An 18,556-nucleotide genomic window follows, 5' to 3' on the forward strand; every position below is an offset into this window, starting at 1 on the left:
TACATGAGATAAAATTTTAACTTCTAATATTTATTTAAACAAACAAAAAAACTAATCACTAGATATTAATCTAGCCAAGTTGGGTATTGATCTATTTATATTATCTTACTTTATATATAGAAATATCTATATATTCAATCCTATATATGATGACAAATGCAGATAAATGAGAATAGCAAATACTTTGCTGATGAAATTCACATGTGTATGTTGGATCTTGCTGCGTGCTACTATTTGTCACTTGATAGGACCCCATTACTCTAGTCATCATGTTCCCCAACCTCAATCCTTGTCGGCCATTCGTGCCCATGGATTCTGTCTCTTGTTCGTAGTAGATCATGTTTATGCACCAACTGTGATTAAAAAACAACTAGCTTGCTTATTTGGAGTTTTTTAGCTTTGCTTTTGCCTTACTGCATTCTCCAACCTCTCCCCATCATGCAAGAAGAATAATGTCCAATAATTCATACATATCTACTTGGAATGAAGAAATTACGTACAGAGTACATGCCTACATACATAAATGCTTACCATAATGTTATCTAATAGGAAAGAAATCAGATAATGTGTCATTGGAAGTAAAAGCATGATTTTTTAAAACAAAATTTTTTTTATATTTTTACTTTTTTAGAATTTTATTATGGATAAAATTTTCTACATTAGGGAACTTTATAATGGATTCTGATCTGTCCTCTGGCTCAAGCATGAACTGCACAGGCACAAAGTTAAAGACTGTGGAATAATTTATAGCACGAGCTATAGAGAGCTCATAATATAGTGGTGGGATAATAGTCTTTAATATGTCTCCTAAAGATTAAAAATGATGTCTACACTCCACTTGAATAAAAACATTTGAAATATACAGCTACATTCAAAAGATAAGTAAAAACAAAGAATATTTGTGAATCTTGTGGCTTCGTGAATAGAATAGTTAGATATAATAAGCATTTAATAATATCAGTTTAAATAGCATTATTATTATTGGTGTCTCTTAAGTGCACAATTTTAGAAGAAGCAGTAAAGTGACCTGGAACCAAAATGCATAGTGGTTGGGTTGCATACATCGCAACTTTAATCTTTCTGGAATCACTAATATGTAGTGATATTTTGTTACTCAGGGTGTTCCCCTAAGTTTCTTGTTTGTTCATAAGTAGAAGTCCTATCTCTTCTAGGAGTACATGAAAATAAACGTATTCTATGGGTATGACATGTCATAACATAGGCTTAAATTCAGGTTATCTTAAGAGTGTTTATTTCAAATATATATATATATATATATATATTAATTAAAACTAACCACTTCAAGATCTTGTCATGCCGTATATATGGAGTACATATTTATGATACGGTAATATTAGGTAGCGTTTGTTTTGAGGTACTGAGACAGAGATTGAGAGATTAAAGAGATTAAGATTCAGTATTAATTATTATATTACAAATCGAAATTTATATTTTTTTTAAATAACTAAAATATCCTAAGTTCATTTAAAAAAACTAATTTTTTTAGCTTTAATTTTAAAAGACTAAAGTATCCTTTAAAAATAATTTTAAATTACTAAAAACTCCTTAATAGAATTAACTAAATTTGTTTAACTGTGTTAAACTAAAGTATCCTTTAAAAATAATTTTAACTTACAATTTTTTTTGTTAGAAAGAAAAAAAAAAAATAGCAAAATGGAAGAGAATAATTAGGATTACGTCAGCTTGAAAACTGCAATACCTTTCATTGTGCTTCTGAAAAATAAGTAATGATGATTGTAGTGGGTAAACCTTACATGGACTTTCTAACACCATACTTTGTCCTAGACTTCATGCTTCTCTGGCCCCTCCTATGCCGTTCACTTCTTATGCCATTTGTATTCCAATTGCAAATATAATTAACTCTTGATAATTCTCTTTTAGTTTCTATTCAACAATATTTGAGTAATTTCCATTCATTAACATCTGAGTAATTTTCATTCTATCAGTAATATGACGCGTTGCAATTCATAATTAGTTATTCTTATGCTTGATAATAATTGTATTGTCAATTCATAAAATAATTTTTTTATATTTTTTTTACAAAATATATATATTCAGGAGGTTTAATAAAATATAATTTTGTTAAGATTTTATGGTTAAAATTTTGTGAGGATATTATTGTTGTTGGTCATGTCTAAAGTTCTACTCCTAAATTATAATTGTTCTTATTAGTAAATGATAATTCATAGATTATTTTTTTCATAAATAGTTTTAACTGTTTGTTGATTTACTTTTTTACACATAAATCGTGATAGGTATCTGTGTTTTATCTATTTTCACATCGTCTTATCCAAGTGTGTTTTTAGAAAAAAAAAATGTTACTCTCTTAACCTTGGAATTTATGTTGATCTCTGAACACTTACTGCTCTAAGATGATTTATATTTATTTTGTAAAATAATTTTTCAGTATAAATTGCCATATGGTGTAATATTTTACTAACTAACCTCAAAACACGATTTATATAACAGTTTCTATAGAGAATCAACTAAGAATAAAACCAAGTAGTCAACTCCAGTTAATTAATTGTAAAATAAATCGTTATAAAAAAACAAGTTTTCACTAATTTTTCGAATTTTAAAATTAGAAATAAAAATGAGTTGATTTAGTTAGTTTATATTGTAGTTGGTCTTTTAGACTTTTTTGTTATATAAATATAAAAACTAGAAATTTATGTATTAAAATTTTATTTAAGAAATTCATGTAATTTATTTTATTTTACTTTATTGAAGTTAAAAAACTCTTTTGCAATAAGCCGTGTGTAAAGGAAAATAGATGGCTCAGGAGTATGGAACAATGCTTTTTTCAATTTAAATGTAAATAATTAAGATTTGACCAAAGCGGGATTTGAACCCCGACACTTACTTAAGCAGACGAGTGAGCTGACCACTCGACCAACTCAAGTTGGTTCACTTAGTAGAAATTTTATTCTTTTAACATCTCAACACAAATAAGTAAGCCAAGCGTTTTATTTTGACTACCAATATTAAGCCCAAGGATTTGTAACTTGTAAATTTCTGCATTTCGCTTGTAATGGGTCCTTCTTATTTTTTAGTTTCCAAAGCAAATAAGTGATGTATAGGCCTCTCTCTCTCTCAAGAGTTATGATGGATTGTATGAAAAGACTCCATAATCATCAAGATACATGGTGTTCTACATCATGGACATATCGGGCCATTGCCACGTAGCTTTTAGTTTTGACGGATCGTATGAAAAGACTCCATAATCATCAAGTTACATGATGCTCTATATATCAGAGACATCTAGCTTTTGTGTCTAAGAAAGTCCATAATCAGTGGCAACCTAATACATATATGCATAATTGAAAAATAAATATGTCCTTCTAACATTTAATTTCGACAATAATTTATCAAGAATAAACACCTGAATTTGGATATTTATTCTATAAGTTATTCTTTTGAGATTATTTACTCTAGAATTTTGTCCCACTAAATAGAATCAACTAGATGTGAATCAAATCACATCATTATATTCTATGATGTATCAATGATCTATCATGTTAGTCCCTAGTCCCCTACTCAATGCTCATTTCTCCTTCCTTCGCTAAACTTGCAATCCATGTACGTCGCATGCAAAAACCGCTTGGCCCACAATGCACTAACCCTCAGCTTAAGTTAAGAAAGGCCCTATTGGATGATTGGGTCCAGCTCACACTGATGTTAACATCCTCTCTTTACTTTTTGGAGTTAAACCCTAAAATAGTCTCTATGATTGGTGTCGTACATTAAAATTGTCTCTAAAATTTTAATTGCACTAATTATGTCTATGAGATGGACAAAAATACATCACGTTAGTCCCTGACCCATTTTTTATTAACGAAGTGATACCATGGCTTGATGACGTGGGTTATTAGTGACACGTGTCACTCCATGATTTGGCGACGTATAATGATATGATGATGTATTAACCACTGACATGTGGCATACTGATGTGGATGGTTGTGCCACGTGTCATAGTGTTATTTGGCCATGTGTCTATTGTACCATGTGTCGCAATAATATTCGTCCACGTGTCATCCATTATGTCATCATTGTGGATGCACTAAATTAGTCTCTCATTTTGCATTAAGTGACTCATTTTAGTCCATGAAATTGAATGTCGTACACCAAACTAGTCCCTTCACTAATTTTTTCTCCTTTTTTTTCTATAAATTCAAAATTCTCAATATCTTTGAATCCATTCATTTCAATTCTATTTTTTCGCATGTTATTTAAATATAAGTGTTTTTATAAAATATTTTTTCTCTTGCGGGTACCCCTAACTGCCGTCTTGGAATTGACGTGAAAATATTTCAAGCACCTCCACTACCATTTCCGACCTCTTTCGTCTAGATTGAAGAGGTTGGAGATGCTAATGAAAGTGCTTGAAGTGTCTTTAGTCTAGCCTATTTAGACACAACAGAAACGTGTATTTCATAATTTTTTTTATAATAACATATTTATATATTACAAAATTTACTAATGTTAAATTATTATAGAAAAAAATTATATAATTAAAATTAAAATATTAAATTTTTTTATAAAAACACTTATTTAAACGATATGTGAAAAAATAGAATTGAAATTAGTGCATCTAAGATATTGAAAATTTTAAATTTTTAAAAAAATGAGAAAAAACTGGTGAATTGACTAATTTGGTGTATGACATTTAATTTCAGTGATTAAAATTAGTCATTTAATGTAAAGTAATGAACTAATTTGGTGCATCTATAATGATGACATAATGGATGACATGTGGACAAATATTGTTGCGACACGTGGCCAAATAGCATTGTGACACGTGACACAATCATCTACATCAGCATGCCACGTGTCACTAGTCAACACATCATTATACCATTACACGTGGTCAAACTATAGAGTAACACATGTTACTAATAGCCACGTCCCATATCACAAGTTAATAAAAAATGAATTAGAGACTAACATGATGTACTTTTATCAATTTCAGAAACGTAATTAGTGCAATTAGAATTTTAGAAATAATTTTAGTGTAGGACTCTAATCTCAAAGACTATTTTAATGTTTAACTCTGTCTTTCTCATGTATGTTTCCATTTCTTTTGACATCCTCTCCTTATAAGACTTCTAAACTTTGCTTTCTAATATATATGGGTCGAGTGGGACTTCCATATGTTCAAGTATGGAAATTGGAAAAAATTCAAAACGATAGAAGCGTACATTGGGTTTGGCTTAACCCAGATCTGACCCGAAATATAGACCGGGCCTAATTTTTAAATCCTAATTCGATTCTAAACCCGATGAAACCTATGCACCTTCGGGCCGGGTGAAAACCGAATAAAAACCAGGTCTTTAGCATATAAAAATCACATAATCTTCAACCATTATTTTACAATTTACATAGTAAAATTCACTTAAAAAAATATAACAAGAACTAACCCTTCTCTAAAATTAAAGCATAACCATAATCAATACTAATATTGTCTAATAACACCAAATATTTAAATCAATACAAATAACACAATATTATGCATTAGTCTAAAGTCTTATGCATTTTAAACATAAAACATTAACTTATAATCTTATAATGACTAATAACACAAAATATTAAGGTTTACAATATTTAAATTTCACATAAGAATAACCATCATCCATAACTAATAACACAAAATATTAATTGTGTATGATGACCAGACCACAGGGTCGAGTTCGAGTGACCCGAGCTATGGTTCGGACTCGACCCGAAATAATGACCGGGTCTATTTTTGAGACCCTTACCCGGCCCTAAACCCAATGAAATCGCACTAAATTAGCCCCTAAAATATTCGGAGCCGGACCAAATATTCGAACCGGGTCGAGCCATATACACCCCTATACACACTAGTGAAGTCCCCGTGCCTTGCACGGACATGACATGCCAATAAGTTGAGAAAACTGGCACTTTTTAATTTATTAAATAATTAACGGATGAGTATTTTTAACATATACATAACTTTTTAGCTAACATACCGAAAGACTTTCTTATATACGATATTTATCCTCGCGCGAGAAAGCTTTCACGGATTATTTTGAATTAAAATTCTTAGGTTTTTTTTTTTTTTCTTCGTTTTGACTCTTGACAATACCATGTACAATTGTCTATATATAGATGAAAACTAGTTTTGGTAGATACAATTTCACGGTGCTTAATGATTACTCCTAAGACTTATTAATAATTATTGCAAAAGAAATAATTATGAGAAATTGTCTCTGCTAAAACTTAAACGGTAGAGCTTCATTGCTAAAAATCATGTTCATGCATAGGATCAACATCACACGTTCTTCCTTATCTTCAGTCAATGTCATACACTCAATAACGTGATTACCCAGGCTTCTTATTTATAACCTTGTTTCGTTACATAGGCCACTCGTTTGATCAATGTTACGAGCAAAAGCATTCAAAGTGAGTTGGTGTCGAGGAAGTCCGGAACAATTAATTGTATTTAGGGCATCAATAATTATTATTTCTAACTAAGATTCTATATTTCCTTCTTCAATAGATAACATGTCAGAGCTAAGATATGTCCTTTTCTCCCTCTTTAGTTGTTGCATTATGTATGTATTGACCTCGTTCACAACTTTTAACGTAGGTGCAAGAATTGACCTTTTTTTAAAGTATACCACATCATTAATCTTGGTCAATAAATTTGGGTACACAAATGTCACTAATGCATGAAATGCATTTGTATTATCGTCGATTAATACATCTTCGGGACTCTCCACTTCAATCTCGCCATCAGTTGAGTCCCTTGCCATTAGGGGTGGCAATATGTACCCTATTCGCGGGTACTCAATTTGATCCTACTTGGTTGGGTAGGGTTACCAACCCGATCCGCAGCGGGTAGGGTTCTTGTGCGGGTAAGGTAGGGTGCAGGTTGAGTCTCAATTCTATCCAACCAACCCGCACTCTATATATGTATATATTATATATTTATATAAAAATATGTTTTAAGTGGATGTTGAATTAAAGACCTCTCACTAAATACAAAAGATCTTTAGCCACTAAAAGAAATCATTAATTACTAATTTAATTTTTTTTATATAAAAGTCAGTTCTATTTTAAATTATTATCAAGTTATATAATAATAGTGTATCTTTTCTATAACCCGCGGATAGAGTTAGGGTTGGATCCAAACCCTACCCTACCATACCCATTGCCACTCCTACTTGCCATACCATCACCAATGTGCAGTAGCCATTCTGCAAAAGCCTTAATATTGTGTTTTTCTAATACATCAGTTCCAATTGTTAGTCGCATGTTTTCAGTAAGAATAAGAACTTGGCAGTACTGGGACAAATAGGAAGAGTTGATTGAAGCATGCATAATGTCTTATCGTGATCCCATGGGAATTACAAGTAGCATCTATCTAAAGCCTCCCCCTAACACAATCACTTTTCTTGTGAACGGTAACTCTGGGTTGTAGTAAAGCTCGAACCTAAGTATGTCGCACAAGCATTTGTCAAGTGATTCGTAACAGAGTTTGTTTAGTATTGGTGCCTCATCCTATATGATCAGTTTGTTTAGCATATAAAATTTAATATATAATTTTAAATATTTAAATTTAATAATTTTTAAACTAACAAAATTCAAAGTTTTACAATTTTTTATAATAATTTGTCTATAACTCAAACAAATTCAAAAAGAATATTATTCGTTCAAAAAGAAATAATAATCAAGAATGCAACACAACACTTAAATTCTTGAAAGACTGAAACTAGCACACCGAGACTAAAAAAACCAGAAGATCACAATATTTATTAAATCTATGATTGCCATTTATCATCAAACAATGCTTAATTTAATGCAACAATAAATGCATATATATATTTGCTCATTCCTCCATTTATGTTTATTTTGATAAAACTTGTTGAATTGGGGGATTCATGTCTATAAATCAAAAAGCCGAGTTATAACTCATCAATAAAAGCCCAACCTATTTCATCAAAATATCACTAAGTCAAGCTTGGGGGCTATGATGTGACTGTTATAACTCGGTTACACGTTATAATTCGGCTATACACGCTATATATTGATTATCATCAATAACAGACATCAAAACAAATATCGAAACACTCCAATATATCATTATTCTCCATTAAGACAAATTACTCAGAAGTATAACATTTGATACTTCATCTCAAATATAAAAGGGAGGTAAGACATATATTTAAAACACAATAGCAATACAGATCTTATGATACATTCACTAATTTGAGCATCAGAGTGCCTTTTGTAGGTATCTACTCCTTTATTCTCCTGCTGCTGAAGTATGACTCATCTCGACAGAAGGCTCTTAGTTATTCACCAGCAGACGAGCTATACAGCGATCCACTTTCATGAGAACACCCATCATATCTTGTTCTTCATCTATTACTTTTTTACCTTTCATCTGTCCCTATTTGATTCTAAGATTTTTTTTTTTTGACAACAACTCCTCACTTTTAGCTAGACACAAATTTATAATAAACACCCTATGTTGGGTGGTCAAATTCTCTCTAAAGTAATTTTACAATTAGTACATTTTTGTGCAAATTTTCTTAAAAAAAAAAGAAATTAAATTAAGAATTTGTCACTTTACTCTTGTAAGTTATAAAATGTTCATCTTACTTCTTAAAAAAAGTATTCACTATAACAAACTTAAAAGTTGAACAGAAGTCTAAAATAGTTTTATTACAATATGCTTTCATTATTTCAAAGCTATGACCTTTATTTGTATCTGTCTTCATCCTTTTTCCACATATTCGTTTAAGTCTCCTCTCAATATATTTTATTTCGAAAAGGTATACCTTCAAATAAACTTGCTGGATCTTTTCAAAACCATGTTTTATGGTGTTTTTCTAAATCAACTTGTGCATAATTGCTAACCACATAAAAGACATCATATGGTGTTCTTCCAAACCAACTTGTGCATAATTACTAACCACATAAAAGACATCACCTTCCATTACCAATGTTAATGTGATGATCTAATGACCCATATGTTTAACATCTACCTAGTCCTTCTCCATTGCCTATTAACAATAATATCTAACCCATTTTTATTCTTTACTTTTCCTTGGCTTTCTCTCTAGCTAGATGCTTAAAACTTGAGCTACCCAACCCCGTAGGCTGACGAAGGAAAATTGTCGGTAAAGAATTTCACAAAAATATCGCGTTGCAAGTATAGTTCTAAACCAATAAATTATCCTCGGTTAACGTTTAAATTGTTTTTCAATTAAGCAAACTCAATAAAATTAATCGAAGTATTTAAACCCCGGGTCGTCTCTCAAAGGAATTGCATGAAAGTGTAGTTTATTATTGGCTATGGAAAGTATATTTTTGGGTTTTGTAATAAGAAATAAGAAAGTAAAATGGTAAGAAAATAAACTAATAACTAAGAAAACTCTTAGCAAGGAAAGAGAATTAAAAATCATATCCTCATTATCATCGTCAATTGTGATTGTAAATATAAATTGCCTTCATTTAGTTAACCTCTAACAAATGAAGGAAAGTCAAGTGCATACAATCAACTTGAGTTCACAAGTCCTAGTCAACTCATAAGGAGAGACTAGATTTAGTGAAGTTCAAGCTAACCGGCAATCTTCAATTACCAATCAACAAGAGAATTTTGATAACTCAAGAGTCTCTAATTAATCAATCCAAGTCAAGAACATAAAAATTTAAATTAAAATCCACCCAAATATTTTATCAAACACTTGGAAGGTATAAAATAAAAACATAGAAGATTGACAAGACATAGGAAATTCTAAGACTAACCAAAGCAAAGAAATAACAATAACAAAGCAATTGAACAATAAGAAATATGAAATATAAATTGTATTGATGAAAATTGAGAGTAGCACATGAACTCATAAACTAAATTAGCAAAATAAAGGAATCAATAAGAGAAGTAGATAACTAAAGTGTTAGAACAAATAAAAGTAAGAGAAAACTAAATTAAAATAAGACTGAAACCTAAACCTAAGGAGAAATTGGAAAAAGAAACTCTAAACCTATCTCTCTCTCTAGAATTCTACATCTAAAACCTAAAATTGTGAATGAATGAATAGTGAATTTCATGATTCTTCCAGCTTCACTTTGCAGCCTCTTGTCCTCATTTTCGGGCCTGAAACTGGGTCAAAAGCAACCCAGAAATCGTCCCCGGCGTTTTCTCGTAATTGAGGCACGTGACGCTTGTCACGCGTATGCGTCAGCCACACGTACGCGTCGATGGATATTGAACTGGCCACGCGTACGCGTCATCCACGCATGCGCGTCATTTGTCTGCTGCACCAGTCACGCGTACGCGTCGTCCATGCGTGCATGTCGGCTCCAGCTTCTCAAATCCTCAATTTCTTGTGTTTCTTCCACTTTGGCATGCTTCTTTTCCATCCTCTAAGCCATTCTTGTCCTATAAAACCTGAAAACACTTACATACATATCACGGCATCGAATGGTAATAAGAGAAGATTATAAATTAGCAATTTTAAGGTCAAAGAAGCATGTTTTCAATCATAGCATAAAATTAGGAAGGAAACTTAAAAACATGCAATTTACATGAATAAGTGGGAGAATAATTGACAGAATCCACTCAATTCAATACAAAATAAACCATAAAATAGTGGTTTATCAATCTCTCCACACTTAAACATTAGCATGTCCTCATGCTAAGTTCAAGAAAGACAAAAAGGATAATCAATTTATTCAAATGCAACCTATCTAAATGCAAGCTACCTACATGCGTCTAGCTATTCTAATTACTCTCTGTGTGCGTGCGTGCGTGTGTGTGAAAATTTTCAAAAGATCATATATGCACAATCAAGGGCTAAATCAATCATATCAAAGCACATTCACAACTGAATTGAGTTATTCAAAAGAGTTCACAAACTTGCAAGATAAGCAATGATTAAAGATGGACATATGGAATTGAGCAATTGAACCCTCACCGGATGTGTATATGCACTTTATCTTATTCGAGTTGACACTGTATTCGAGTCTAACAGCATGTTACTTCCTAACAACGACCTAAACTTAGCACAATATTTTATCTGATTCATGTTATAAAGATTTAATAAAATCGTATTATTAATAACGTAATGGTCTAGCAGAATTTTTGTCTTTTGTGCGGACTTAAAACCATTTAGGTAACGAAAATGTTTGGTAAAAAAAAGTCAAAATTAACCAAAACTTATCTTATTTAGCATTCATTAATTGTTGTTAGAATTAATGTATGTTAAATAAAACAAGTTTGAATTTTTTTTCCCCTAGCATTATGCTATATAACGTAATCAACCTGATATAGCCGCTATAACTCGTCCTTAATGCTATAATTCGGCAGTATACGTTATAGATCAGTTATGTGATATGGCTATTATAACTCATCCTTAATGCTATAACTCGGTAATATAGTTATAGACTTATAGATCAGTTATCAATAACGGGTACCAAAAGAAATATTGTAACATCCTGATATGCTAATTACTCTCCATTAATGCGAATTATTGAGAGTATAACTGCTGATGCTTCATCCCAAAATATAAAAGGGAGGTAAAACGTTTATTTGACACATTGCATTATGCAAAGTTCATTACTCACTTACTGACTTTAGCGTCGGAGTGCCTTTTGCAGGTACCCACCCCTTTGTTCTCTCATTGCCGACGTATAACTCATCTTGACGGAAAACTTACAAATATTCACTGGCGGACGAGCTATACACCGGCCAACCTCTACAAGAACACAATCTTAAATATATAAACTTTAACTTTAATTTCAAAAAAAAAGAGTATTAATATGTTCTGATTACAAAACACAAAAAAAAAAAAGAATATGGATGGAAATTTATTAACATTATTAGGATAATAATTTATAAACTTTGAACTTTTCTGTTAAGAGTGTTAAAAGCTAAAATGATTCGTTGATTATTACTTTTCAACACCTAATATTAAGAACGTGGGGGTAGGGGTGGCAAGCGGGGAAATTCGTCCCGCCCCACCTAATGAGACGGTCCTAGAATCCCACCCCATCCCGCGCTAACTGCGGGCTGGCGGGGTAAGCCCGCCAAAGTTCCTATTTTTTATTTTTTAACTATTAACTATTAAATAATATATATAATTTCACAACCATATTAATAAATTTATAATTTCTAAAGGTATAAAAATTATATTTTTTATATTCACAAACATTAAAGTCTTTGTAATTATAAATATCTAATAAACATAATTATAAACTAAATTTTCATCCAAAACATAATTATAAATATTCTCTCCAAAACAAAATAAACATAATCCAAAACATAATTATAAATATTGTCTCCAAAACAACATAAATATAATCCAAAACACTCAACTTTCATCTTCATACTTTTGTAAGTTGGGTTGGGAAAAGTTGGATTTTGGCAAAAAAATTACAAAAATACCCCCTTATAAAAAAAATTAAGACCGGATTTTTTTTGAAATTTGGGGTATTTTTGTTAACAACTAATAATACTTTTAAAATAATAGAATCAATAAATCATATTATAAAAAGATAATAACAAACATAATACACAAAAATCACAATTATAAAAGTGTATAATGTCAAATAAATAGTTGAAAAAAATAAAAATAATAAATAATAGAAAAATAGAGTTCATATAAAGAGAAATAATAAGAATTTTATAAATAATACAATAATATGTATAAAAGATAAAGTTAGTAAAAAAAAATAAATGTTGAATGTCAATGGCAAAAGCTCCTTAGTAAAACGTAGAAGCTGAAATTGTAAACGTGGTTTTGTGAACAAAATTACTTCTACGTTTATAGAGAAGAAAATTAACCAAACCAAAAAGGAAAAGTATAGGGTACCAACATATTATCTGTCAACTTCTGCCAACTCTTATTTATAATTGTGTTTCATGGAAGTGTGTTCGTAGATGTGTCTAATAATTAATATATTTTAAATACATATATAAAGAGACACATCCAGAAAATATATCTATAAAGACACTTCTATTAAACACAGCTATAAAAAAGATATTTTTATTAGACACATCCACGAACACACTTCTATGAAACACAATTATAAATAAGAGTTGGCAGAAGTTGGCAGATATGCTATTGGTAACGTAGCGGAACCAAACCAAAAATTGAAACATTCAAGTTGTAAAGTGTTTTTTCTCTTTGCCAAACACACCCCTAATAATTCAACCGATAAATTAACTGTTTCATCCTTTACCACAAGGTGCGGTATTTCAAACAATAGAAACCTATTACATTCAACAACAAAAAGCTACAACATCTATGACCAATAAATAACAAAGAATTGAATTGCTTTCAAAGAAGAAAGACTATTAGATATAAAACGGTGGAAGAAGCATCCATCGGGAGCCTCAATTCTACAAATGAACCATGTTGTAATTAAGTTAACTGAGAGACTTGAGGTGGAATATCTGACATCTTGGAACGTAAGAACCCTGTTTTGAAGCCTGTTCAAACTTCTTGGTAGCAGCTTCATTTTCCTCTAAGTTAATTTGTTGGAAAAACTTAACCCACCAGGATGAACTCCTCATCTTAGCCTGAACCAAATGCAAATCCGTTAGTATTTGTTATCCATAATTTACAGCATTAAAATGTTTTACACAAACATTCAATCAGATCTATAAGTGATAATGATGCAGCAAGAAAACCGCAAATAACAATAAAATGTACTTACTGCTCTTCCAAATTTAGAAACATCTGCAACCTTAGCCTTTTGGTTGCCTGGAAGACCTATATTTACAAATATTATCATTTATCAGATATAGATGCCAACATGCTAATAAAAGGTCCATAATATTATTTTCTTCTAAGCTAAAAAATTCAAATACACAAACAATTCCACCAAGAAAGACTAAAATGTATGATTTTTCATATATGCTAAATATTATACAGGACACTATCTTCAACATATAAACAACTCTGAAGATAACATATTCTACTTTTAGAGCTAAGTTACTTAATTCTGTTTTAACAGAAAAGGAATTTTGACAAATACAAACTAGTTAAGTGCACTTACCAGTAAATATAGCAATGCCATCTCCTGATACCCTTGCTAAATCTGGAAGAGTCTTGTTAAGGTATCTAGGAGACAAGAAATCAAGGGCATCTGAAACAATTACAAGAGAGAAAGATTTTGGCCTGTATGGAAGAGGGAACTTGATATCGGCCACGCGAACAATGCCTCTGCGGATTAGTCCTTTGCAATTACTATCAGCATCCTCTATGTCATATGGTTCTACACCCCAGGCTTCAGTTTCTTCCTCTTTCAGCAATTTAGATACCACATAGCAAGTATCAGGTCCAACATGTAATACTTTATGTAGGTTGTCCCCATATGCTTTCTGCAAAATCGGAATTGCTCGTTGGACCTCATCAGTACATAAATACTCACCTGCATTTGGAAAAAAAATATGTGTCATTTCAAAATAGAAGTGAAAAAAAATTAGAGTAGCAAAGATTACTGAGTTCATCCACATGATTCTTCCTTAGGGTATAATAACAATGCTATTATCATAAAACAGGACTACTACAAAAACAAAATGCAGATCACTGAAGCAACCCAATGCATAGCACATTAGGAGAAACACTTGGTTACATGAAATCCAGATAAGGCCATCAACTTAGGTAACATCTTTATACTGTTCATATTAAGTATGAAATAATCAACTATAATTAATCTCTTATGCACTAAACCAGAAACAATTGTCTTAGTTGAAACTAACAAAAGGAAACTGCTATCCTAAAACAATTGCTAACTAGAGTGATGCACTTCTTAAAGCATAATGAGTTTGTAAAAAAGTTAATGAAATGATATTGAGTTAAGAGACATTCATCAATGGGCAGGACGTAACCTTAAGTGGTCCTTAACTATGAAAATGTTTAGTTTTCCGCAAAGGTCACACAACCAATAATAAAAGGAAAAAGAAAAATCATATGCGACACATTTAATGGCTATGTACATACTAAAATCAGCTATCAAAATCAGCCACATACAAATACACATTGAAAATAAATTAAACTACACATGTAAGAGGAATGCTAGGGGGCCAGCAACTTTTGTGATTTGTAGCCATCAAATAGCCATCAATAATGGTTTTAATGGTGTGAGATTGGTGTGAGATTTCATCCAATGGCTTACTTTTCTTTGCTGGTTACATGCTGGTTAGAATTTAACAAAGTTGCTGGCCCTCTAGACTTTTCCCTTATACACAAATACATTGGTGACTGATTTTGGTGTATGAATAGCATTTTTGTATGTTCAATGGCTTAGAAGAAAAAGGAGAAAAAGAAACAACAGTTATTACCTTCGACTCTGTTAACAGACTCTAAACGGCTACCAGATCCACCTATAGAAGGAGAAAGAAATGTAGCTTATAGTAACTGCCATATGCGCATAAAATAGGAAAGCAATATCTGTATTGAAGTGAGAAACAAACCTGAGCCCTTGTGTAAATAGAAAACGAGAAAAAGACCTCCCTACACAAGTTACAAAAACAATAGCTATTAAAAGAAAAAGAAAAGAAACAAATTATATATATATATACATATAACCTCCATCACTACGCTAATGTAATTACCACTTACCAGGACTATGAGGCCAACCGACAAAACTGGCGAAGACTTTGATTTGGAAGATGAAAACAATCCACTTCCGCGAGATGGATTCACCGGTCTCCGCGACATCTCTTTCTGAAGATAATATCAACTCAGAGTTCTGAATGTTTAATCGGTAATCTGCAAAAGACGCAGATCAGGTGCGTATAGAAATAGAAGCGTGCGTGGCAACTACGTCAAAAAGAATGAAAATAAATAAGTGATTGAAGGTTGCATTACACAGCTCCATAGGAAGCTGGTTCATTATTATTATGGATCCGTACAAGGGTGTCATCTTACCAGCTAACCCTGTTGCGGGACGTGCATTATTATGCCAAACGCTTTCAGTCTCAGAAGCAGAGCCTTGGAAGTTAGATCTCAATTTAGCGCGTTTTGTCTGTCCTCTCCAAACACACTCGCAATTTAGAGAATGCTATATGACATTGAGAATTAGTGAATGAGTCGCACTTAAAAATAGGTGATACACTGATACTTCAATTGTCGCTTGTCGGTTGTTAGGTGCTTTGTACTCTTTTTTTTTTGTCAGGAGGTGCTTTGTACTTATAAGTTGTAACAAGTAAGTATCTACTAGCCAACAATGCCCAACCATTGGATTTATATATGGGCTTTATGTGGGCCTCCCTTGATTCGTTAAGCTATTCATCTCGGCCCAATAGTTGTGGCCCCAAAAACAACAATGAAGAGAGGTAATAGAAGGTAGGGTTGAAAGTGAGTCAAGCCAACTCATGAGCTAGCTTGAACTCGACTCATTAATAGTTCAATAAGTTAAACTCGTGAACTGGTAAGTCGAGCTTGAACTTGAAATTGAGCTCATAAATTAAATGAGCCGAGTTTGAGCTTGGATAAGCTTAACTCATTAACTCGTGAGTTGGCTCGATTATATATATAATATTAAAAGTATAGATTAAATGCATATAGAATATGCGTATTAATAATTTAATATATATATAATTTTAATAGTAATTTTTTATAGTCATTTTTTATATATAATTTTAATGTAGGACATAAATAAATTTATAATGGATAGATAGACCATATATAAAATTTATCTTTTTTTAATATTTTTTAATATATATATATATATATATAAGTTATAATTTATTGATATAGAATTATAGATTATATTCCTATTATTTGAGCCTACTCGTGAGCTCGAGCCAGCTCGTGAGCTTTCGTTGAGCTGAGCTTGAGCTTGCAAAATAGGCTTGATTGTTAATGAGTCAAGTCGTGAGCCAAGCTTAATTTTCGTGAGCCGAATTTGAGCTTAGTTTAGCTCGGCTCAGCTCGGCTCACTTTCAGCCCTACTAGAAGGTGAAAATTTATTGATCGCGATGCGAAGTAACTTCATGTAGGGTATTCGCAGTGCGGTTTAAATTCGTTTTGAGTTAAAAATTCATCCGATCTAAACACTAATTTTATTTGTGGTGCTGGATTGGATGATTCAATTTCAAGCGGTTTGAATTAGATTAAATTTGCGGTTTTATAAATTAAAAAATTAAATATATATAATAAAATTATAAATTAATTAAAAAATCAACCATAATATAACATAACAATAAAAATAAAATTATAAATTAGTTAAAATAAATAAATAAAAAATATTTTAAATATAAAATATTTATTAAATAATAATAATATATAAATAATATAAAAATATATAATAAATTGAACATATTATAAATATAATTGATTATAAAAAATAAATCTAAAATTTAATTCAATTACAAAATAAAATCCAATCAAATTTAAATTAGTGCCGTTTTAATTGATTTTCTATCTGAATTAAATTGAACCACCGATTTAATTTAAATCTGGTTGGAGTTGAAATTGAACACCCCTATCTTCTTGGGCTCATCCGTTAAAAGAGTAGGTGAAACTAAAAGAGGTTTTGCAAGTTTGAACTGCAATTTTACAAGTCGGTGAAAGAAAGAGAGAAGAATAAAAGCGAGCGAAGATAGCAGAGAAGGATATGTGGAAGAAGAAGAATCGTTGATCGGAAGGAAGAGAGATGAAGGAGGAAGCAGGGAAAGACAAAGACAAAGGCGAAGAAGGTCCCAAGCTTTGGGGAATTTTCCTATTCGCCCTAATTGGCGCCACCGCCACTACTTTTGCCGTGAGTTTTCCGCATTCCTCTCTCCCTCTTCCAATTTCAACTGTGCCCCTATGTTTTCCTTTTTCGCAATCGATCTTAGGTTTAGATTCAGTTGAGTGTGTTCCTTTACTTGTTCCTCGTGATGCTTGTGGCCTTAGAGATGTGGATTTGGATAATTCTGTTTTGCGAAACGTTTCGATGTTTGGTGTTATCGTTTTGCATGATGGTTGAAGAGTTATTTTGCAGGTTGGTCAGCTGCGGAGGACTGTTGATTGGTTCTATTTGCAGGTATTTAGCTCGTTTGTATTTCGTTACTTTGTAGAGATAAACTTGTTGCTGCATCAGTTTACTAGAGTGAAGATAAATGCATTTTGATGTTTGATTGTACATTATAATGATTGGATGAGTTATTGCCTTATTGGCGAATCAATTCGTTTTTCCTACTGCAAAAAAGCTTGTTCATCTGTGTTGTATCCCTCCATATAAAAATAAATGATTCTTTGACTAAATTAATACATTTGAAAATTAACATATAAGGATGCAATTTTCAAATACTCTTCTCAGTTTATTCAAAGAAAAAGTTATTTCGAAACAGAGGAAGCATTAAATTGTGCATTTGTCTTTGTATTTTAGATTATTTGGTTGTACTTGTACTAGGACCTTAGGATTTTATTTTATTCCACACTGAAACTGATCTTGTATGCTTTTGATCCCTTTGTTGTAGTGGTCCAGGTCACAATCGTCAGGGAAAGGAAGGAGTGGCGGTTCTTTCCGAACAGCGTTTCAGGAAGAAGCATGGAGGAGACACAATAAACGG

At 31.7% G+C, this 18,556-nt stretch overlaps 2 protein-coding genes across 3 annotated transcripts in view; one reads left to right on the forward strand and one right to left on the reverse strand.

Annotated features, from left to right (window-relative positions):
• Positions 13,142 to 16,074, reverse strand: LOC107608506 (uncharacterized protein At3g49720). Of its 2 annotated transcripts, none has more exons than XM_016310277.2 (7): positions 15,927 to 16,074; positions 15,618 to 15,767; positions 15,470 to 15,509; positions 15,338 to 15,379; positions 14,050 to 14,424; positions 13,708 to 13,763; positions 13,142 to 13,570 (listed from the first exon to the last, which is right to left on the reverse strand). In XM_016310277.2, the coding sequence occupies exons 2-7, from the start codon at positions 15,714 to 15,716 to the stop codon at positions 13,418 to 13,420; spliced, it is 765 nt and encodes a 254-aa protein (XP_016165763.1). In that variant the 5' UTR covers positions 15,717 to 15,767; positions 15,927 to 16,074; the 3' UTR covers positions 13,142 to 13,417. The 2 variants fall into 2 exon arrangements, with proteins under 2 accessions (XP_016165763.1, XP_016165764.1); XM_016310278.2 differs by having other exon boundaries at positions 15,618 to 15,818; positions 15,927 to 16,059.
• LOC107606339 overlaps positions 17,469 to 18,556 on the forward strand; it is a gene marked incomplete in the record, with an annotated part of 2,947 nt that continues 1,859 nt past the window's right edge. The window contains 3 exon segments of the mRNA XM_016308391.2: positions 17,469 to 17,760; positions 17,986 to 18,027; positions 18,464 to 18,556. Coding sequence (XP_016163877.1) covers positions 17,656 to 17,760; positions 17,986 to 18,027; positions 18,464 to 18,556 — 240 coding nt within the window.

This window comes from Arachis ipaensis, chromosome B07 (assembly GCF_000816755.2).
Source record: "Arachis ipaensis cultivar K30076 chromosome B07, Araip1.1, whole genome shotgun sequence".
NCBI classification, from domain to species: Eukaryota; Viridiplantae; Streptophyta; class Magnoliopsida; order Fabales; family Fabaceae; genus Arachis; species Arachis ipaensis.